This window comes from Euprymna scolopes, chromosome 17, assembly GCF_053919585.1.
Source record: "Euprymna scolopes isolate OS-2025 chromosome 17, ASM5391958v1, whole genome shotgun sequence".
NCBI lineage: Eukaryota > Metazoa > Mollusca > Cephalopoda > Sepiida > Sepiolidae > Euprymna > Euprymna scolopes.
Window position 1 is genome coordinate 64,762,146 of NC_136498.1, and position 24,671 is coordinate 64,786,816.

A 24,671-nucleotide genomic window follows, 5' to 3' on the forward strand; every position below is an offset into this window, starting at 1 on the left:
TGGCCAGGGTTGGATGCTAACATCAGGCAAACAAGAGCCCAGTGCTGCACGTGCGATGAAATCGCACCGTCTCAGCCCAGGGAACCCTTGATGTCCCCAGCAGACCCGGAATTTCCATTCCAACAAGTGGTGGTTGACTTCGTCCAGATGCAGGGTAGACACTTTATGGTATACGCAGACAGGTATACGGGATGGGTTGAAGTGGCCCTAATGACGTCGGGAAGAGCCAAGACGGTGTGCGATACCTTGAGGACTTGGTTCTGTACCTACGGCGTACCGGAAGAGATTTCGTCGGATGGTGGACCACCATTTGAATCCCAGGAATACGACTCCTTTTTGAGGAATTGGGGCATACGAAAACGTACCTCATCAGCGCATTATGCCCAAGGCAATGGCCGCGCAGAGTTAGCCGTCAAAACCGCGAGACATATACTGGCGGACAATACGGACAGTTACGGACGCCTGTGCCATGATCGGGCAGCCCGAGCACTACTGACCCATAGGAACACGCCTGTCCAGGATCTGGACATGTCCCCGGCCATGATGCTGTATGGTCGGGTCATTAAAGACCACCTTCCTGTCCTGCGGAACAAATACCAGGTTCGAAAACAGTGGACAGAAATAGGCAAACTAAGGGAAGTAGCAATGGCCAAAAGACATATGAGGAACGAGTAGTATTACAACCAACATAGTCGCCCACTCCGGGAACTCCAGGTAGGAGATTACGTCCAGAACCAGGACGGGAACCACCCACGTCGATGGACAAAGACAGGGAGAATCGTGGAGACCCAGGGGTACCGACAGTACCAAGTCCGGGTCGATGGAAGCAATCGAGTGACATTGCGCAACCGTCGGTTTCTCCGTAGAATACACCCGGTAGTGGATGGCCCTCGTAACATCAGACAAGAAATCCCAAACCCACCTATAAATGTGGAGACCCCACAGGAACAACCTCCGGAGGAGGCAATGGAGGTGGAACAACACGCCGACACGGAATCCCCAAGCGAGCATGAGGAAGAAATGGAAGTGGAAGATACCACGGGAGGAAATACCCAAAAATACAGTCGTCCTCCGTTAAGGGAACCGTCAAGTCGGAGGACGAGAGCCCCAAGGGATTTGTCGCCGCAAATGCGGGGGAAGTCGCACGGGTATTTCTCCACATAAAGGATGACCACAACAACTTGCTTTTGTGGTCACGAGGGGGAGGGGCATGTAGAGGCCAGAAAGGAGTTATCGCCCTTTTGCTCAGACTTGGCATAAGTGGAGTTATCCCCCTTATAAAAGAAGAGGCGAATCGCCATTATGGGTTTACACTCATCGACGGCGACACGCTGTCGGATTGGGAAACCAGCTTGCTTAACGCAAACTGTACAGTTAGCTCATTATTTACCACGATATTTATTTAATTAAAATAAAATTAAGAAAGTTCTAAAAACACAAAATAAAAGTTTATTATTGTTAATACGTGTAATTTGCACAAAACAAATGTAAGTTGTTAGAATGACTTTTAAAATTTATAGTTTTGAACAGGCGTTATTGGAAAGCGTGTGATTTTAGAAAAAACATTTTTTTTTTTTTTTTCCCAAATTTTAAATTTTCATAACAAAGCCAAAATTCACAAATTTACATAACAAAAAAACTAATCATTAAAATCATTATTACTCTCCTTGATGTGCGCTCTTCAAACTGAAACCAAAAAAGTTCTCCCATAACAGTAATGCACAATAGAAGAGAACATATAGTGCTTATATATTTCAGCCCAGCGTTGCCCGGGTGTTTGGAGGTGTATGTTGAGCAAAAAAAAAAAGAAGTCGTAGTAGGAAGGCAGGCTCGAACCTGTACCACGAAGGAGGAAAAAACATGAAAAAAAAACGTGACGTCTTTGCTGTTACGATCACCGTCAAACTGGAAGTGATGTAGGTTTAAATTAAGGCTAGACAATCGAAAAGAGGGGATGACTTTCGACAATATTGGGAAAAAAAGCGACCCCTCCTTGTAGAAAAATGCCCAGTTAAAGGTGAAGAAATTAATGTCTTTAGCCAATTTTTCAATATTTGTCGTCTGAAAGGTCAAGCTTCAAAACAATACTGATTTTGTGAAAATCCGTCGCCTCTGTCGAAAGTTTTAGGTAGACATGCAAACATACATACATACATTTATATATTGGTAGCTCAAATTTTCGACCCAAACCGATTAAAAAGCTTGCCCTATCTCTGAATACGCTTTATGTAAAATTTCAAATGTTTAGACCAGAAATTGTCTGAGTAATTTGGTAGAGACTGCAGCGGTCAATTTTTTTTTTTACTTTGACCTGTATTATGTCCCCTTAACATTTATTGTTTTGGGATCAAATCAAGTTATTAAGTTAGATCCATGTCCAAGGAACCTATATCGAAAATTCCAAGTGTTTATACCCAAAATTGTCGGAGGAGTTTGGTAGAGTTCTCAAAGGTCAAATCATTGAATTTTGACCCTTTAACAGCCAAATTTCTGGCCGAAAACCGATTATAAAGATTTTCTCAAATCTCAGTACCCTGTATATCAAATTTCGAATCTGTAGACTTAAAATTGACAGAAATATTGTGTAGGGAAATTCACACAGCCAGACACACAGACATTTTCACTTTTATAGATATATAGATTACACAGGTGAAGTATGTCAGTTCCAAATAAATTTACTGGAAAAATCTTTGATATATTTGTAACGAAGCAGTGTACTCTCTTGGAAACATGGCACGTATAGGTGATTGTGAGAAAATCAGCAGCAGCCGTAGGATAGCTGGCTAGCGAAAATATTAGTAGCAGCAACTGTTAAAGCACGTATGCAAGTTGACAAGTGTTCACATGCTGACGTCACGGGGAAGAAGGGAAAAAGAAAAACAGGATATCATGTAGTCAAGGAAGGGAAGCAAGTTGTGTGTCGGGCAAGATGTACATGTGAAGTCGAGGGTGAGAAAACACTAACTGTTAGCCAGCATGAGGTGTCAGGGAGAGAGACTTTTAAAAAGCACGTGATATGGCAGAGCATTGTAAAACGTTTGTGTGTGTGAAAACACTTTTGAAAAATAACAAAATGCGTTTTTGTTGCAAGAATCATGAATAAATGCATTTCATTTGCACTAAAAAAAATTATGAGTCTGATTGGTTCCCCGACAAAAGGAGGGAGGACCTGTAAATTCACCCTTGTCCGTTCGTCCATCCGCACTTTTCTCAATAACTTTTTAATAATTTTTTGAAATTTTGCACAAACATTAAACATGATATGAGTAAAAAAAAAATTACAGAACGGATTTTCTGTGAAAACTGGTTGCTCCCCTAATGGTGACTTTTGGGTTAAAATGACTAAAATTGACACTTTTGTGCTTATTAAAAACAAATTGATGCCTTGGATTTTTCTAAAACTTTTTGAAAAGTTGTAACTAACTGATTTCTATATAATTTTGTTTGTCTATATTTCGCAATAACTCTTGGGTGTGCCCCAGGGGCTTTTTTAGGGCGAATAAAAGAACTCCATTTTTGGAACTATTTTACCATATTTGTCCCAAAATTTTTTGTTTCTGTCTATTTAGTAATTTTGCATGGTGCTGAATTAAAATTTAAATATGTTAAGGCCTTGAGGACTTTTGGGGCTAAATGGGGCAGGGGTGCAAATGATGGACTTAGTCATTTCTTTTTTTGCATAGTGCAGAATTCTAATTTACATATGTTAAGGCCTAAAACTGCGCCGTTTGTTCATTTTCACCAGGATTTGATGTTCCCTGGGGACTTTTGGAGCTAAATGGGGCGATGGGGGCAAATGCTGAACATTTTTTTTTATGCCTCGTTCATTGTGCACACGGGGGGGGGGGATTATGCATGCTTCACTTGTTTTTTTTCCCTTTTATTTTTTTGTTCCTTTGTGATTGTACCAGACAATGTGTTGGTCCGAGAGATTTGAAATGTAATGGCCATGTTACATATTTACATATCAAACAAAAGTTGGTTACACTAAAAATTAGGGAAATTTATTGAGTAAAATTTAAATAAAAAATATGATTTGATTTTCTTGTATGTTTCCGATTCTTCATTGTCATTTTATATGATCTTTTCAGTATTCCACATCGAGATTTGATTTGGTTTAAGCATATAAATTAATTTCCCATTAAAAACTAGGGTTTGTATTACTATACACATAGATTTGAAAAAGTTGTCAAAAAACAAATATATAACAAATAAATGTTATCAAAGACAAGATAAGTTACTTTTCTACCTAACTGGATAATTTTTTAGTGTTTTTATTTAATGTAACATGTTTATTCGGCTCGAAAAAAAGTGTTTACCGATATATTTGAAAAATGCAAATGGCGGCATGCTCGCTGTTGAACACAGTAAGTTTGGGAAAACGAGTTCAAACAAAAAAATTATACAAAATACTGTTAAAAACTCGCTCAATATATGTTACCGTGACATAGGCGGACATATATTCGGCAAGTTTCTAACAGTATTTTGTATAATTTGTTTGTTTGAACTCATTTTCCCAAACTAAGCATGTTCAACAACGAGCATGTAGCCATTTTTCTTTTCAAAATATATCGATAAACACTGTATGATTTTCGAACTCATTACACGTTTTAAAGTGAGTAAAACCACTAAAAGTTTCCAGATAGGTAGAAGAGTAACTTTTCTTGCCTTTGATAACATTTGTTTGTTATATATTTGTTTTTTTTAATCACTCTTTCGAATCTATGTGTATAATAACACAAACACAAAACTAGCCATAAAGAAATAAATGAAAAAGGGGGTAGGCCATCATATATGTTCTTGCTTTGTGTTTTTTGCTGTTATTATTAAAGATAAAAAAAAATGACATAATGAATGTTTTTAATAAATATGAATCTATTTTCATTTATTTATTTATTTTTTTATTACATTTTCACCCCAAACGAGGCACATTACCACTTTGGTGTAGGGGGCTACTATCAGGGGCAACAACTACTGGGGTTGGGATTTGGGCAGCAAGATGTCGGTTCACGTTGCACTTGAACTTCTGCATGTCAGTACAGTTGGGAAAGCAGTGACCTGGAATGGAATTCCAGAGTTTAGCGGTTCTGGGGAAGAAACTACTGGAGTAGAAAGATCTTTTACATCTAGGGATCTCTACTGTGTGGGGGTGGGATTTAGCTACCTGTCGGGTTTGTCGACAGTGTCTACGTCGTGGGGGCACAAGTGTCTGCAGTTCGCCAGAGCATTCACCATTAAAATACTTGTAGAACAGGCAGAGGGATGCAACATTACGTTATTTATTTTTTTAATGTAAAACATGGAATGTGGGCTTTTCTGTTTTATTGCGACTGTAATGTTGACCCTCAAATTTAATTTTAAAAATAAGTGTGTTGACATAAATGTGTTGTTTGGATAAATGAAAAGAACCTTTGCATTTATTTATTTGGAAAAATATAACTTAATGAAGATTTCTTGGTAAATGTGTAGTCTAGAAAGAAAATGGTCACTGAGATAGTTTTATATAAAAATTGAAACTGAAATCCTTGATCCACAAATAAATTATAAAGATAAGTGTTTGTAAGGAAAAGTTTGCTTAACTAAAAAACAAGTAGCTTTTTCATATTGAACATCGAAATTCATCTTCAACCATCAATTGACTCTGAATAATTGTTCAATGCACATGTGAAATTAAAAATTTCGTACATCCAAGAATTGCCTATTAACTGATGCAATCCATTGAATCATTTCGAAATGGTCAGCCAACTTCATGACAAGATGGAAAATTGTTATTTCTTCAGTCCGCATGAAATCATTGTCATAATCATCTTTTACAAGACTTGTTGAATGTTTTCTAAGAACTCAGCCACCAATTTTTTTTTTTTTTTTTTTAAGGGTTAAAGAGTGTAGAGTAGTCAAAAGGACAATATAGTAATCAATAGTAATGGAAGTTCGGTAAATTTGTTAACTTATATGGAACGGCTCATCAGAAACTTGTTCACGTTGGATTTGAAGACAACCATATTATAGACAGCTGGAAAGCAGGAAAACAGAAGACAATTCCACAGGCGTGCAGTTCTAAGAAAAAAGCTTTGATCATGGAATCTACGTTTAGGTTTAGACACAGATAAAGAGTGGGGGGATTTATTGATAGTGTTTTCAGCTAGACAAGTGTTTCTTGTGAAAGTTTGGCAAGGGGGGACCATATATTGAAGCTGAGTTGAACACTTTCCATGAAAATAACGATAAAGCAAAGACAAACTCTCAACATCTCTTCTGTGAGAAAGATTGCAGCGAAGAGAAAAGGACATCTCCCACGAGGCCACAAAGTCTATTTTGAACCCTATCAAGGCAGGACATGTCCTTTCTAGCAGCTCCTGCCCAGATGTGGCAACAGTATTCCATCTTTGGATGTACCTGGCTCTTATATAGATAGAGAATTGCATCAACAGTGAGATATTTACTGGATCGATAGAAGAATCCAATCATTTTTCCAACGGCCTTGGCAATAGATTTGATGTACGTATTCCATTTAAGATCAGGAGTAAAGGTCAAGCCCAGAAGCTTGTCAAAACTTGAGGTCTCCCCAAAACGAGAGCCATTCATTTTAATTGATACCAGATGGGGATCAGAACGTTGATGATGTAAAGATAGAAGCTTAGTTTTAGATGCATTGAAAGTAACCAGCCACTCCTTTCCCCATTGTATAACATGCTCAAGATCAGAGGAGAGAGAATCAGAGAGAACTTGGTTGTTTACTGCGTCATCAGCAAAAATGTCTGCAAATGATTTAAGGATGTGATTTGGAAGATCATTAATGTAGATCAGGAAAAATGTTGGGCCCAGGTGGAACCCTGAGGAACTCCAGCATTAATACTGTGAGCTTCTGATTTTTGCCCATCAACTACTACTACAACCTATCAGAGAGAAATGATTTAATAATTGAGAAGACTTTTCTAGCTATACCATAGCTGGAGATCTTGTGAAGTAAACCTTTATGCCATACCCTATCAAAGGCCTTTGATATGTCAAGAGCAATTGCCCTAGAAAGGTTGCCTCTGTCAAGCAGTTCGCTAATCCTATGAGATATAACTGTAAGCACATCTGCTGTAGATCTAGCAGAACGGAAACCATATTGTGTATCACTAAGAAGGCTATTTTTGCTGTATCTACACATTATATTTTTATTGCAAATGTAATGTTTGTCATCGTCATCATCAAATTTAGTTCCAAAAATAAAGTATATTATTAATTATTAAAAGAAAAACTTATTGTTACTTGTTATGCCATATTTGTTCGAAGACATCATTCCAAGATAATCTGCATTCTTGTGCGTAAACATGGCCAGAAGTTATCATTTCAATTTCAAAATAATCATTTTGAATGTAAAACATATTTCAGTTTGTTGCTGTAATTAATATTACTATGAATATTAATATAATACCCGCTCCCCCCAAAAAATTAAAAACCTATTTTGTCTCTGACTCTGCCCTCGTGGGAGTTAAGTAAATAGGGAGTCTTGTTTTCACCCCTCCAACAATCCATGAATAATGTTCCTCTTGTGGTTATCTTCTTTCGTTTGGTTTTTCAGGCGGTCATACCACAGAAATCCTGAGACTGATGAGTGGAGTTGAGGGCAAGTATTACCCGCGACACTTTGTAGTTGCGAACTGTGATCGCATCAGCGAAAAGAAAATCAACACATTTGAACATCGGCGAGTGTACGGTTCTGCTGCTGAGAAAAAGGTAAGAATCTGAATGAAATTTTTTTTTTTTTTTGTTATATTTAATGACAATTAGATGTTGCGAGGAGCAAGCTGTTTTGGATAACGTTACCGCTTAGAAAAGAGCTGAAACTTATTTTCAGAAGTTGATACATTTTTTTTTTTTTACACAGGAATCACCACTTATCAGTGGCCACTCGAGGATAATTGGATTACTTAGGGAGACGGTTCATCAAGAACTTGTTTTCGTTAGATTTGAAGACAATCAGATTGTAGTCAGCTGGAAAGCAGGCAGTCGGAAAAGAGTTCCACAAGCATGCAGTTCTAAGAAAGAAGCTTTGTTCATGGAATCTACATTTAGGTTTAGGCACAGATAAAGATTGTGGGGAATTGTTGATAGTGGTTTTGGCTAGATGAGTGTTTTTCGTGAATGTTTGGCGAGGGGAGGGGACCATAGATTGAAGCTCAGCTGAGGATTTGCCATGAAAATAACGATAAAGCAGAGACAGGCTCACAACGTCTCTTTTGTGGGAAAGAGGTTGCAGAGAAAAAAAAAGGGCACTAAGCTACGGTGATGGACTTAGTCATTTATTTTTTTGCATGGTGCAGAATTCATATTTACATATGTTAAGGCCTAAAACTGCACTGTTTGTTCATTTTCACCAGGATTTGACGTCCCCTAGGGGCTTTGGGGGCTAAATGGGGGGGGGGGGCAATGCTGAATATAGTAAATTTTTTATGTCTTGTACAGTGAGTGTGGATAGTAGATAAAATCGCAGTAGGTAAAAGGAGATGCCGCCTTCTCTTTGGAAAATTTGAAACTGTAGAAAATATAAGCTGCATACCTATCAAGTTGAGTTTTTTCTCTCTCTCTTGCATTGATATTAAAAACCTTTTTTCTATTCAAACATTATTAAAACGAACTTAATATACTCAGTCACGGAAATGCGGGCGACTTTATGAAGAATAAGTAATTTGCATATTCTGTTGAAAAACAAGCATTAATTTATATTATTTTAATTGGAATTCATTATTGAGATGAGTATTATTTATATTAATTTATTGCGGACAATTATTCTTATCTTTATTAGTTGTTGTTTCACAACGTTTCGGCCAACTATTCCTCAGGCCTTTGTCAGGTGTTAACCGCGACAGATAGGAACTTCGAATCTCCTAACTGCATTCTCAGCAATCACTGCCATCCGTAGTTGTTGTCGTCTCACCACGTTTTTGGCCAAGTAAGCCTTTGGCTTTGGGAACTGCTATCTTCAGACAATTCTCACCTGGAACCGTAGCGATTCAACGTCTCTATCAACTGCGCCACAGGCCCCGAAGGGCGATCAAAGTTGGATTCTTTGATCTTATAAATCCACGTTTATTTATTATCTGATCTTCCACGATAATACTCATTCCAATAAGGAATTTTTTTATTTTTTATTTATTTATTTTTTTATTACATTTTCACCCCAAACAAGGCACATTGCCATTTTGGTGTAGGAGCTACTATTAGGAACACAGGCTACAGGGGTACTAGATGGGGAGTTGGGCAGCAAGATGTCGGTTCACGTTACACTTGAACTTCTGCATGTCAGTACAGTTGGGGAAGCAGGAACCCGGAAGGGAATTCCAAAGTCTAGAGGTTCTGGGAAGAAACTACTGGGGTAGAAGGCTCTCTTACATCTAGGGATCTCTACTGTGAAGGGGTGGGATTTTGCTGCTTGTCGGGTTTGTCGGAGTATTTACGTAGAGTGGGTACAAGTGCTTGCAGTTCATCGGAGCATTCACCATTAAAGTACTTGTAGGACAGGCAGAGGGATGCAACATTTCGTCAATGGGACAGAGGCTGAAGTTTGGATGCCCGTTCAGGACCTATCAGGTTGGCGACTCTTTTGAACCTTGTCCAGGAGTGAGAGACTAGTAACAGATGCACCAAATATGACAACAATACTGCATACATGGGCGAATGGTGGCCTTATAGAGGTACAGGATACTTTTAGGCATTAGTAGCTTTCTAGCAGGATAGAACCTACCTTTTTCGCAGCGGTCCTGGCAATGCTCTCAATGTAATTGTTCCAATTCATGTTTCCTGTGAACGTTAGGCCGAGGAGTTTAAAAGATGTCCTTTCAGATAAGGAATCTTTGGTTATTGCTATTGGTAGTAGAGAAGGTTTCTTGTAGTTATTGAAGGAAACAAGTTTATTTTTGGCAGCATTGAATGTGACCATCCATTTTTGTCCCCATTCCACTACAGATTGGAGGTCATCGTCTTGTGTTTCTGCCATTTCTTTAGATATGTGTTCATTTGTTTTCCTGTCGTGTCTGTTATAGAGCGTGGTGTCATCAGCATATATACCCATCTCACAGGCAATTTTGTCAGGGAGGTAATTTATGAATATTAGGAATAATAGAGGTCCAAGGATAGACCCCTGAGGCACTCCCACATTTAGATGTACGACCATCGTGGACAACCTGGATTTTTCTTTTATCTAAGAAGGATTTAATTATGTTAAGTATTTTTCCAGTGATACCGTATGATCTGATTTTCCTGAGAAGACCTTTATGCCATACCCTGTCAAAAGCCTTAGATATGTCTAGAGCTACCGCTCTACCTTCCCCTGCTTTGCCAAGTGAATGGTATATACGTTCAGAGATTACAGTTAGAATGTCTGCTGTGGAACGGGCTTGCCTAAATCCATATTGTTGGTCAGTCAGAAGTTTAGCATCTGTAAGGTGATGGACTAGAGCATGGTTAATTAAGGTCTCAAATATTTTAGCGAAAAGTGGGAGGAGGCTAATGAGGCGATAATTTACTGGGTCAGTTCTTTTGCCAGAATTCTTGAAAACTGGTACCACAGAAGCAGTTTTCCAGCAGGCAGGAAAGCAAGATTCATTAAGACATTTGTTGTAAAGTTTGGAGAGGATTGGAGCTACTTCGGCAGAGCACTTTTTTAATAGCACAGTCGGGATGAAATCATGCCCACATGCTTTTGAAGTGTCAAGATTTTTGATGATAGCATGCACCTGAGAAGGGGTGATTTTCAGATCGTCTAGTGTGTCGTCGCAAAGGAAACACTGGGAAAGGGTGGTTAGCAGGGTCCAGTGTGGAGTTGGAGGCAAACCGACTGGCAAGCATGTTAGCCTTCTTGGTTGCTGAGCAAACAATCTCATGATTGTTGGATAGTGGGGGAATTGTTGATTGCCCATTATTTACTACACTGTTGTAGATTTTCCAGAAGTCACGGGTTCCTAATTTTTGTGCTTCGATGTGTTTTTTGGTGGTTTCAGTAAATTCTCTCTTAGTTGTCGCTATTTCTTTTTTACAGTTACTTCTGGTTTCTATATGTTTGAACTGGATTTATGTCAGTTAAATCTGCGGTACACGTGCTGCCTTTGCGCGATGGCAGCTGCACATGTGGAAGTAAACCATTGGGGAGAGTGGGGCTTGCTATAAAATTTCCGCGTGGGAACATGTGCTTCAATTGCTGTTTTGAACCATTCAGTGGTCTCAGTGAAAAGATATTTCGCCATAGGGCGTCTCTGATGAGATCCCCGATAGCTTCCCAGTCAGCCTTTTTATAATATCTCTGTTTTGAGAAATGGCTCTTCCGTTTTGGCTCTAGAGTTTAGGGCGATTTCAACTATTATCACTACATGATCAGCATTCCCAAGTGGGCTGTGGGCGTTTGTAACACAATCATCAGGAACTGTGGTCAGAAATAGATCTAAAAGTGATGTGTGTTGTTCTTGTTGGTCAGGGAAACGGGTTGGAAACGTAACCATCTGTGATAGGGAATGAGTTATGGAGAAGCTATGTGTTGTGCTACCAGCTGCATCTGTGTAAGTAGAAAATCCAAGCCAGTTGTTGTGGTGGACATTGAAGTCTCCAAATACATGCACTTGTGCGCTAGTGTCGAGCGAAAGTGCTGTATCTATGCTGTCAGAGACTTTGTTTATTAGGGTACAGTCCTGGGTCGAGGGAGAGCGGTAGAGAAAATAAAAGTAACTAATGTTATGTTGCATGTTAAGTCTAAAGCACATAAAGGTTTGATCGTCTGATTCTAGCTTTGTTTCTCTAGTCAAGGGGAGGGTGTTTCGAATATAGACTCCAAGCCCATTCATATGTATGTCAGAGTTCTTACAGCAGAGTGGGAGATATCTGGGCATGTTAAAGTAGTTAGAGGGGATGGAGGAGTGTAGGTTAGTCTCACTTAGTGCTAAGATATCCTGGGTGTTTGTTAAGAGAAATGCTTCAACATCATTTAAATTAGTTCTAAGCCCACGGATGTTTGTAAATTCAAGCCTCCAGGGAGGAGGCAATTTGATTTTGTTTGAGTTTTGTCCTGGTTTAAGCGTAATTTTAGATTGTACTGTCATTTTTTTTTTTTTTTTTTTTTTTTTTTAAGAGTTTCAGTTTAGGTAAGGGGTGCTGAACAAGTGGTTATGCAGAATACCAGGCATGCAACACAAGTAGACCATAAGCTGACCTTCCATCTACTAGGACTGTGGCCTCAGGAAAGCCTACCGGGGATGAGTGCAGAGTCCCTTTCCATGCGCGATATGGCACTACAATAATCCCAATATTATTCAACTGTTGATGGAGCAGCCGCTCTAAGCACTACCAAAGAGTCAGGGCTCCTGTATTACCAGTCGGGAACAGAACCCTGTTTATATATATATATATATATATATATATATATATATATATATATAAAACAATGTTAAAACTTCTTTAAAAAAAATCATTGCCCGGGTGTTTGTGTTAGGGGGGGCTTAAATAAAAAAACAAACAGTTTTGGTAAGTAGTTAGGATCGAACCCGAAGCCTTGAGGCGAAGGTGGAAAAGAAAGTGTGCAAGAAACCTGACATGTTACCCGCTCAGCCAACAAAGAGAAACTGAAACACGTTTGAATTTATTCATTTAAGTATTAAAAACAGAATTGACACATGCCCGCAATAAAAGTTAACTCTGCTACTTCTATTTGACCTCATTAATGAGGTCAAATAGAAGTAGCAGAGTTAACTTTTGCTGCGGGGCAGTTTTTTTTGTTTTTTTTACTCAACTTTGGCTGGTTGTTTCCCCAAGATGTTGGGTGAGCGGGGGGACCAGCTCCCCATAAAAAGGTGTCTATCCAGATTGAATAGCAATTGTTTGATATAAGGAGTTTGCCTCTACGTTGATCAAAGCTGATTGCTACTGGACGTTCCACCCCGGTGCGATTGCCAGGAACAATTCTTAGCTTTGAATTAGTTTCGGTTTTATACAAAAAAGCTGAACGAACACAAGACCGGCTGAAATAGCAATAATTTTGTAAAAATCGACGTAAATAAATCTAGACACGACCTGCGTTCCCAAATCTAGAGGGTATCTAAACACTTCTAAGTGATAGTACCGTCGGCGAAAAAAGCCTTTTTGAGACATACAAAAATGCCCGCGCCGCATTTGCCTTTTATATATATATATATATATATATATATATATATATATATAATAGAATGTTAATTTATTAAAAAATCTTTCTATAATAAATATGCAAATGAGAAATACCTACAGTTGTTGTGTGGAGATTATTATATTTATGTGATGGGACGATTCCAATATTTTTACCAATTCCATACTAAATTCCCGATTCCGATTCTTTATAAGTCTCTAAATATTTAACTATGGAGTTGTTATCTTTTTTCGATTACCATAAAAACATGTAAAATGTGCAGATTTCTATCGATTTTAGTTTAAAATCAATAAACATTTATTAGTTTATCATTACTATCCACAGTGGAAGATTTTGATTTAAACAAAATCGAATAAAAAAAAAAAAAAGAAAAGGTAATTAAAGGAATCGTTTTTGGCATCAGAAAATAAGCACAAATTTTTCTGATTAAGATTTTTTTTTTTATCAAGGCCCGGAAGCCACTTGGGCATAACAGTTATTGTGTGTACAATAATCAATGGGATAATATCTTAGTAATAGTTGGTATTGGAGATGTCTCACTTAAGGGGGCGATTGGTATTGGAGATGTCTCACTTAAGGGGGCGATTAATCAGGAATTTGTTTATGTTGGACTTGAAGACATCCAAGTTGTAGTCAGGTGGGAAACAGGCAGACGGAAGAGAATTCCACAGGTGTGCACTTTTCAGAAAGAAGCTTTGTTCATGGAATTTACGTTTTGATTTAGGCACAGATAAAGAGTAGAGGAAATTACTGACAGTGGTTTTAGCTAGACGGGTGTTTATCGTGAAAGATCGGCGAGGGGGGGGGCAGAGATTGGCGCTCGGACGAGCACTTGCTATGGAAATAACGATAAAACAAAGACAGGCTCGCAACGTTTCTTCAGTGGAAGAGAGGTTGCAGGGAAGAGAAAAGGACATCCCCCACCAAGCCACAAAGTCTATTTTGTACTCTGTCAAGGCAGGATAGGCTGTTTTTAGAAGCTCCAGCCCAGATGTGGCAGCGGTACTCTATTCTTGGACGTACTTGGCTTTTATACAGATAGAGAATTGCATCAGTAGTGAGATATCTTCTGGAGCAGTAGAAAGATCCTATCATTTTCCCAGCGGCCCGGGCAACAGACTTGGTATACGTGTTCCATTTAAGATCAGGAGTAAAGGTCAAACCCAGGAGCTTGTCAAAAGATGAAGCCTCCCCAAGACGAGAGCCATCCATTTCAATTGATGCTAGATGAGGAACAGAGCGTTTATGATGTAAAGTTAGGAGCTTGGTTTTAGATGGATTAAAAGTAACCAGCCGCCTCTTCCCCCGCTGTACCACGCGCTCAAGATCAAAGGAGAGGGAATCAGAGAGAGCTTTGTCATTTACGGCCTTTGACGTGTTGCCATAGATGGTCATGTCATCAGCATAGATGTCAGTGAATGATTTATGTGTTTTGGGAGATCATTGATGTAGATCAGGAAGAGACTTGGGCCCAGGATGGACTCCTGAGGTACTCCAGCATTAATACTGTGGGCCTCTGATTTCTGCCCATCAACCACTACTCTTATGAGCCTATCAGAGAGAAATGATTTAATTATTGAGAAAACATTTCCAATCATACCGTAGCTGGAAATCTTGTGAAGTAGGCCCTTATGCCATACCTTATCAAAGGCCTTTGATATGTCAAGAGCAATTGCCCTAGAAAGGAAGCCTTTATCGAGAGATTCACTAATCCTATGGGATGTAACTGTTAGCACATCAGCTGTAGATCTAGTAGAACGGAAACCATATTGCATGTCACTAAGGAGATTATTTCTGCTGGGGTGGTTGACTACTTCTTTATTTAATATGGATTCCAGTAACTTACTCGTGACACACAAGAGACTTATTGGTCTGTACTGAGAGGAAGATGACTTATCACCTGAGTTCTTAAATACAGAGCATACTGACGAGGTTTTCCAGGGTGTTGGAAAGCACTTCTTAAGACAACGCTTAAACAGTTTTGTAAGTATGGGGGCAAATTCTGGTTGAAGCTTTTTCAACACTATAATTGGAATGCCGTCTGGGCCTGTTGCTTTACAGGAATCAAGGTTCTTGATTAGTTTGGCGACCTCACGCACAGATATGTGTATGTTGGATAGTGTGGTGTCAGTTTTAGGAGGAAATATGAGGAGTTGATGACCTTCGTCACAGAGGGTAGAGTTAGCTGCAAAGTTCTTGGCAAATAATTTGGCCTTGTTTGATGCTGATGAGATGACCTCAGGTCCATTGATGATGGTTGGGATAGAACGCACGCTTCTGTTCAGGATTCTGTTTGCTATTTGCCAAAACTGATGGGAACCAAGCTGCTGCTCAGCTACTTTGGATTTGACGGACTGAGCTCTCTTGCATTTTTTATTACTCTTTTACAGTGGTTGCTGGCAGTCCTGAAAGCAACTTTAGTCTCAGTACATCTATTTCGTTGGTAGCTATAGAAAAAGTGATTTCTGTGCACAATGGCAGCAGCACATTCTGGAGAGAACCATGGCTGGCTGTTAGGTTTTTTGTTGGAATTTTTTCGATGGTATGAATCCGTCTATGTCTATAATTAACCATTCGGTCAGGTCTGATACTATAGAGGACACATCCTTTTTAAACATGGAATGCAGAGGTAGATCAGATATGAATGTATGGAAGCTATCCCAGTCAGCCATAATGTATCGATATACAGTACAGTGGAGAGGTACATCTGAACACTTATTATTATTTCATTTTTATCTTAACTGCTACAACTGTGTGGTCGGAGGATCCCAGGGGAGATAGAACGGAACATGAACATAGCTCATGTGAAGTTGTGAGAAAAAGGTCTAGAAGGCTTGCATACTGACTGGGAGTATCGGGCACACGGGTGGGTTCATGAACAATCTGAGTGAGGTCATAGGCAATAGCAAAATCATGACAGAACCTCCCCTCATCATCGGTTTTATTTGAGTGGGTCAGCCATTCCACATTATGGACATTGAAGTCACTGCAAATGCTCATGTTAGCCAAAGGATGAGCAGGCAGAATGAGGTCAATTTTCTCAGATATACTCTTAAAGACAGTAACCCCGCTGTTGTGGGGGCGATAGAGGGCAAATATAAATGCGGTGGTGTAAGCAAGTGCAACCCCGAAACACATATAAGGTAACTTAGGGTCTTCTCTGGAGATATCTCTACCACACGTAAAGCCATCTTTAATGTAGGCGCATATTCCATGTCCATGGCGATCTTGAGGGTCAGATTTGGATGTTAAGTTAGAGTATCCTTTTATTATGAACTCATCTAAGGAAGTGGTCGACCCTATGCCAGTTTTGCTTAGAAAGAGTAAGTCCGGTTTTGTCTCCTGTAATTGGGTTTTAACCTCTTGAAGGCTGGAACATAGACTCCTGATGTTGGAGAAGGCGACGTGGTAGTAGGGGTCTACGTTAGAGGATCGGGTTCTAGGTTTATTTGTGTTTTTTTTGTTTTTTTTTTGAGATATTTCATGTTGAGAGTTTTTGGGGTTTGTGGAACAGGTCGACAGACTTGGTTAGAGTAGGACAGAGAGGGAAAGTAAGAGAGAGAAAGACGGAATCTTTTTTTTTTTTTTTTTAGCACATAATAAGGTAAAGCCGTAACAATTACCCACTAGTATGGCATCGAGAGGCCCCTCCAGAAACTACTGCATGGTCCAGAATCCATTAACCAAATGGCAATACAGCAGCCCCAGTACTTTACACCTGCTGATACCCCTAAAAGTTTCGATTTTTTCCGATTCCTGATTCTAATTAATCGTCCCAACACTACTATATATACAGTATTTCAAAACATTGTTGTATGCTTATAATTATGGGGAAAAGTGACTTGCATTTATTCATTTAGAAGATGGCCACATTTTACAAAATAGAAATAGATTTGATGAAATTAGAGATTGTTTTTATTTTTTCAAGCATTGTTGATAGTTGAATATTAAACTATAGCTGTCAGAAGCCATACAATGTGAATCTTTTGTTTATTTTGTTAATTTTGGATTTTTCGTCCATTAAACATCAAAGAAAATAGATGTTTCATATTTTATTTTAATAACCATTTTTTTATTATTATTATTTTCCCAGTTTTGTTGCCGATCCTTGGTTTTTTTGTTTTTTTTTTTAAAGTTTTTTTTTAAGCACTATTGGGAAGACAGTCTCTGCTGGAAGTGTTAGTTCTTCTTCACTGTTTTTAATATTTAAAATACAAATAAATGTAATTTTTTAAAAATATATCATGTACATCATTTTTATTAAATTGAGCGTTTTAGGTTCCAACTAAAATGGGGTGTCTTGCAAAAATGTTTCAATATTTTCTTTCCACGAATTTAATTGACTATTACAAACAACATATCAATATGCTTGTGTTATGTTTATTAATCCGATTATTATTTGCATCTTGGGTTTTATTAGCATAACATTTCGGTTGCTGTAATCTGCAACCTTTACAGCATTACAAGAATTTGAACTGTGGGTTTGAGGGTGGGTTGATAGATCATAAAGAAGGTTCAATCTTATTTTTTAAAGGCTTTCCTATGACTCAATTTTTCTAATTGTTAATAATGGTGAAAAAATTGTTTTATGGAACAGGATCGATACTCATACGTATTTTTGGTTTTAAAAGAAAAAAAAAAAAACACAACGCAAGGGGAGGCAACTCTAAGGAAAAAAGGGTTTTGTTTTAGTGAAATTAACCTCCTTTTGGCTGGGCATATGTCATGTTTTCTTTTTCTGTGATTTTGTGATTAGGGGACGTCCAAATGTAGTTTAGTTCTATGATAGGATGTTATTATTTTCTATCATGTGTGCTACATCTTTTAAGGTTTTTGATTTGCCATCTTTCTTCTGTATCCAGTATTTTGATATCATCCCAGATTGGGGAATGGTTACTCCCTTTTTTTCCACATTGTGCTAATAACACCAAAATGAGAATAATAGTTTGATTAATCAACATGACACAAGCATTCACATCTCATCTAAAAAATTCACAATTGTATACTAATATTTTTTTTTTATAATTATAGTCATTTGTATATTTGCAAAAAATGTTTTTACAGTATAAAATTCACCGGATTCCTCGCAGCCGTTCCGTTGGCCAGTCGTACGTCACTTCCATATTAACAACAATTTACGCATGTCTTTACTGCTTCCCACTTGTCTGCAAGATTCGGCCAAATGTAGTAAGTAAAATTTTTTTTTTTTTTTTTTTTTTAAATATCGTCCAATATTTTTTTTTTCTTTTTACCTTGAAACAAACACCAACTTTTATTTTTAGCATCTTTACAAAATCTTATCCTTGTGTCTTCTCTAACAGTTAGTATATTGTTATCCGTTAATCTATAATATAAATCTCACCTGTTTGTTTAAATGTATGTATGTATGTATGTATGTATGTTTGTATAACTGCCTAAAACTTTCGACAGAGGTGACGGATTATCATGAGATTGGTATCATCTTGAAGCTCGATCACTTGGGTGACAAATATCGAAAAAATTGACTAAAAACGTTAATTCCTGCACCCTCAACTAGGCAGTTTTCTTTAAGGCGGGGGTCGATTTTTCGCGAGTCATTTTTGCAAGCTATCGTATCGGTTGGATTGACTTTGCCTAATTTTAACATTCCAGATTTCATGGAGTAGGGATAAGACGTCGGATTTTGTTTCACTTTCTTTTCCGCCTTTGTGTCACAGGTTCGAGCCTGCCTGAATACTACCACTTTTTTTTTTTTTTTTTTGCTCAACATACACCTCCAAACACCCGGGCAACGCCGGGCACTCAGTCTAGTCATAAAGAAAGACCTGTACGTCTAAGGGACGTAACTCTACTTTTACTAAGAACATTCGGGTAAATGTAAGAAAAAAAAATTATTTATTTCAAGCAAAAAATGTGGCGCTTCTACACTATTGGGACGAAATTTCGGAAATCGTAAAACTGAATTTTACATGAAAACGATTTAAATTTTTTTTGTTTTTCTACATTCTTTTAGTAAACGTAGAGTTACGCCCCTTAGACCAACACTGTTTCTTCATGAATGCCTGTTATGTGATTGTCATAATGATTATAAAAAAAACTCTCGGTTCAGTTTCAGAAGAGAGCAAGATTAAGACCAAAAGATAAGAGGCTGAGCCTCGCTCTCTTTCTGGTATACATATGACAGATGAGTCTACCCTGAATCATGAACCTCGAACCCTTACTATAGATGTGCAAACATTCCCTCAACAGTCGCAATGAAAATAACCGCAATCTGCGTTCCCTCTGGAAGCAATAACTAAAAAAACAAAACAAAAAAGAAACCTTTCTACCTGGAAGAACGGATTTGTGAAGCAATATATCTTATATGCAGTAACAAACTTGTCAGTGAAGCAGACTATTACAGGTTTTGGGTCAGGTCCACAACTTCGGGAGGCAACTGAAAAAGGATTACGTTTTAAATTTTTTCTTTTTTTGTTCATTTCACCTTTATCCTTATCAAGGGACAGCACTCAGAGATAATGAAGAAGGCAAAGTTGCGTCCCTTCCATAAATAAATAAAATTCAATTTTTTAAAAAACTTTTTGTGTGTGTGTGTGTGGTCTCAGAACGAACATATAAATAAATATATTATTTAGTTTTATTTTTACTTTTTCATAAAACAGTACTCCACGTACATGTGTTTCGCTGCTCTACAACTCCTCAGCATAGTTTGACTGTATTAGAGCTCGAACCTCGAACCATAGGTGCTATAGCCGAGTGCGTATACCATTACACTATGGACCCGGGACCCCTGCCCTGCTAATATTATTTGCTATTTTTTTATCGCTTTCAAAGTTATTGTTGTTGATTTTTTTTTTTTTAACGATACTGAAATATTCGATATTAGCATCTCTTACCTAGATCAAAGAATTAGTTTTCCCTAAGAAATACCACCCATATTTTTAGGACATAAATATATATATTAATTTTTATTTTTATTTTCTTTTTAAAAAAAGTATTTTGCGTACACGTCAAACTATGCTGATGAGCCGTAGAGTAGCAGAACACATGTACATAGAGTACATGCAGCAAAATCCCACCTCTTCACTAAGGTGCCTAGATGCAGAAAAACCTAATTCTAACAGTTTTTTTTATCAAACTTTGGAATTTCCTCCATGTCTCCTGATTCCTTGATTGCATTAACCTTCAAACATTTGTATGCTATATGGACAGATATCTTGCTGTTCGACTTCCAAATGCCAATATTTTTTGTTTGGGATGAAAAAGTAAAAAAAAAAAATATATTAAATTAATTTTTGATTTTGACCATTGGTTTACTCAACGTAAAATGATTAATTTACCTGTGTATTTTTTTGTTTTGTTTTTTACTTCACTCTTTTGAATTCTAACTATATTTTTCTGTTCGTTATTCTTAATATTATTATGAAAATTTACATTTTTGATATTCGATTGTGATAGGAAAAATGTTTTTTGAAAAGTAAAAACAAATTAAAAATATTTTTATAGTTTTTATTGTAAAATCCCATATTTCTTTCTTTCTTTTTTTTTTTTTTTTTTGATTAATCTTTACTTTTTCTTAATAGATTATATGCAATGGTCCTGGCACTTGTATTCCACTGTGTTTTGCTGGACTCTTTTTGAAGGTTAGTAAAAACAATGTTGGTGACACTATCAACATACACGCACATAAAAAAAAAGAATGGATAGAAAAACTTGGTCACATCTTTGAAAACATTTTATAAATTTAATTTGAAAATTTAGAAAATCAAATGTTATGAGGATTGATTGTTCATATTATTCGAATTCTTCAGACTCATGTCCTCATCTTGAGTGTTATTTTCACAATGTTTTCGTTGATGTAACCTCTGACCTTCTGCAGGTGTTATCAAACTCTTGAATTTCAATGGAATTTCAAACGGAACCCTTTATTTACTGTCCGGAGGTAGCATGCTCTTATTCTGTCAGCCATGACTTGGATAGAGGTCCTAAGTAATTTGCAATTGTACTTTCTTTTTGATCACCCACACTGAGAATTGAACCTTTAGGAAAATATCATTTTTACAATTTATTTTACCAAGTAATCTAACCACTGTGCCATGAATCCTTGTGCAAGGACCTGTGGCACAGTGGCTAGATTACTTGATAAAATTTTGTTGTAAAAGTTACCCTTCTGGAGGCTGAAGGTCTGATCCTCAGTGTGGGTGATACTAAATACTAAAAAATACAATAACGAATTACTTGGGACTTCTACCCATTCATGACTGAGAGAACAAGAGCATGCTACCCCATTGGGTTAAATTAAGGGTTCTGTCCGAGATTCAGTGCAGATTCCAGAGTTTGACACCTGAAGAAGGTCGAAAGTTACATCAATCGAAATTCAAGATGAGAAAAAAAATGCCTAAACAATCCGAATCGTACGAATGTTATAAAACATTTTATGAAATGATTAAAATCATTTTATGTCCGTTTTTTTTTTTTTTTTTTTTTTTTTTTTCTTAAACTTCCATTGTTAAAACAACTTATTCATAGAAGAATGCTTAGAGTGTGTTTTTATTTCTCTTCATTTTATTAATATACTAGTTGGCAATTTGGTGTTGCCCGGTCGTACCATACGCTTAAATATGATATTTTAATTTATGCAGATTACATATGTATCACTATATTATCAATCCTCTATTGATTATTATATATTACAAGGGCACGTTGACACACGAGTTCCTACTAGGTTACTGAAGTTAAGCAATGTTGAACCTGGTCAGTACTAAATGGTCACCCATTTAGTACTGACCAGGTTCTGTCTGTGCTCTCCGCTTATCTCGGCATTATTTCCAGTCACCTGGACTTCTCCGTGCCAATTTGGGAGAGGTGTGGTTAGAGATTGTGCAAGCCTTGCCTGACAATTACAGACGCAGCTGCCCCTACAAGGGTTTCCTTTGTCTTTCAAGACTGAACGGAGGCATTGATATTGCAAGGAATTATTTGATCGGTGGACTGATTTGCAAAATAAATTAAAAAAAAATGATAATGTCGTTCATCAAATTCCATCTGTGTTTGTTTATGATATCACATCAGCTGATATTTGGGCTTGACGGTGAATGCCCTGGAAAATTCCCTTCTGATTAATGTCTCATCTTAAAATATGCAAACGAAGACATGATTTGCAGCGATTTTTAAATGGTACCTCTTCTTTTATTGTAAATTGAGCTCATTAATAAGAAAAAATTAAAATGAAATGGTGAGGTACACTCGGGCTTGAACAGGGGACATTCGGTCTGTAGCCGCATGCTCTACCGCAAAGCTATATTTATTGTACTGGAGTGGCTAACACCCCTATATCCATGGACAATATGGATTCATCTAGCTTATATAATGCCAGACATTTCTACCTTCAAACAGAGTACGCTTGTAGTTTAACCACTTGCAGTGAACCCTAGGACTTTTACACCTTATAATTGTGACCCCTTGAACCAGACCACAACAATTATTATATATTATGAGAAATAATTTGCCTGATGGACTAATTTGCAAAAAAATAAATAATAATGTCGTTCATCAAATTCCGTCTGTTTACAATATCTCGTCAGCTGATATTTGGACTTAACGATGGATGTCCTGGAAAAGTCAGTTCTGAATTAGGTTTAGTTTTTAAATATGCAAACAAAGAAATGATCTGTGGTGATTTCAAATGATACCTCTTTTATTGTAAATTGAACTCATCAATAAGAAAAAATTAAAATAAAATGGTGAGGTAAACCCTGGCTTGAAGAGAGGATCATTCTATTTTTAGTCAAATGCTCTACCACCGAGCTAAATGTTCAGATGTCAACAAATCTGTTTTTTAAAGAAGAAATGATTTGCTGAGACTTTTATCTCCCTTGCCAGTGTAACATAATATATTTCCCTGTGAAAATTATTGCTCCTCCGATTTATCGGAGAGGGACCCATGTTTTTAGTGGCATCCATGTGTCCGTTAGTCCGGACGATTGCTAGATAACTGTCCATTAGTTTTTCCTGGAATTTTACCACAAATTGTATTTGATTAAAAAGATGTGCACCGGAAAAACATTTTTTGTGAAAATTCCTGTTGCATCCCCAGGGGCTCAAAAGAGGTAAAAAATGCCTCAAAATGGTCAAAAATGACACTTTTGCCCCATAACTTTTGATCCATCCATTGGATTTTTCTGAAACTTGGCCAAAATTTGGAGCCATTGTTCTTAATATAAATCCAGTACGGGTGACCCTGGCAAAATTCTGGTTTGCGTTCCCGGAGACTTTTAGTGCTAAAAACGACCCTTTCTATGGCTCTTTTTTCATATTTCTCAACAAAAACTTGATATGTCTGACTATATAGTGGTTTTACACAGTGGTCAACTCAAATATATGTGTTAAGGCCTGAGACTGCACCAGTTATCCATTTACACTGGGATTCGGTGTCTCCGGGGGCCCAAAAGAGGTCAAAAATGCCCTAAAATGGCCAAAAATGACACTTTTTTAATTTATAGTTCGTTGCCTTACCAAATCTGCCCTTTATCTATACTCCTATAAATCCCCCCCCCCCCCTCTCTGACAAAAGAGGGGGTGGACCTGTAAATTCATTCTTGTCCGTTCATCTGTCCACACTTTTCTCAATAACTACGTCTTGGAATTTTTTGAAATTTTGCACAAACATTAAACATGATATAAATAAAAAAGTAACAGAACAGATTTTCCGGGAAAGCTCCGGTTGCCTGCTCCCCGGGGGTGCCTTTCGTGTTAAAATGGCTAAAATTGACACTTTTGTGCTTATTAAAAAAACTTTGATGCCTTGGATTTTTATCAAATCTTCTGAAAAGTTGTAACTAACTGATTTCTATATAATTTTGTTTGTCTATAATTCGTGATAACTCTTGGGTGTGCTCCAGGGGCTCTTTTAGAGCTAATAAAAACACTCCATTTTGGGGACTATTTTACCATATTTGTCCAAAATTTTCTCTGTATGTCTATTTAGCAGTTTTGCATGATACTGAATTAAAATTTAAATATGTTAAAGCCTTGGGGACTTTTGGGGCTAAATGGGGGAGGGGGCAAATGATGGACATAGTCATTTCTCTTTTTGCATAGTGCAGAACTCAAATTTACATATGTTAAGGCCTAAAACTGCACCGTTTGTTCATTTTCACCAGGATTTGATGTGCCCTGGGAACTTTTAGGCTAAATATGGGGGGTGGGGGAGTGAAAACGCTGAACTTAGTCATTTTTTTTATGCCTTGTTCACTATGCATTCACGGGGGACCATGCATGCTTCACTTGTTCGTTTTATTCATAAGAGAAAAAATCTATTTTTAAGATCGGATTTCTTTGATTTTCGATACTTATCAGATGAATTTCCATGTAAATAAGTTTTGTGTGAAATTTGCAAAAGATAGGCTTAGCCGTTTCGGAGCCTATGAAGAACTCATACGCACACACAAAGTGACTTTTATATAATAGTGGTGATAGAGATATTAACGGAAAGAGATAGGTACATGCTTGATGTTGTGGATGGTCGCTGTAAAGTCTA

At 37.5% G+C, this 24,671-nt stretch overlaps 1 protein-coding gene across 1 annotated transcript in view; it reads left to right on the forward strand.

Moving 5' to 3' along the window:
• The window catches only part of LOC145296763 (UDP-N-acetylglucosamine transferase subunit ALG14-like), a 50,208-nt gene that overhangs the window by 20,600 nt on the left and 4,937 nt on the right, over positions 1-24,671 (forward strand). The window contains exons 2-4 of the mRNA XM_080142815.1: positions 7,571-7,725; positions 18,218-18,340; positions 20,716-20,775. Of these exons, the coding sequence (XP_079998941.1) occupies positions 7,571-7,725; positions 18,218-18,340; positions 20,716-20,775 (338 nt within the window). The remainder of the gene's footprint in view (positions 1-7,570; positions 7,726-18,217; positions 18,341-20,715; positions 20,776-24,671) is intronic.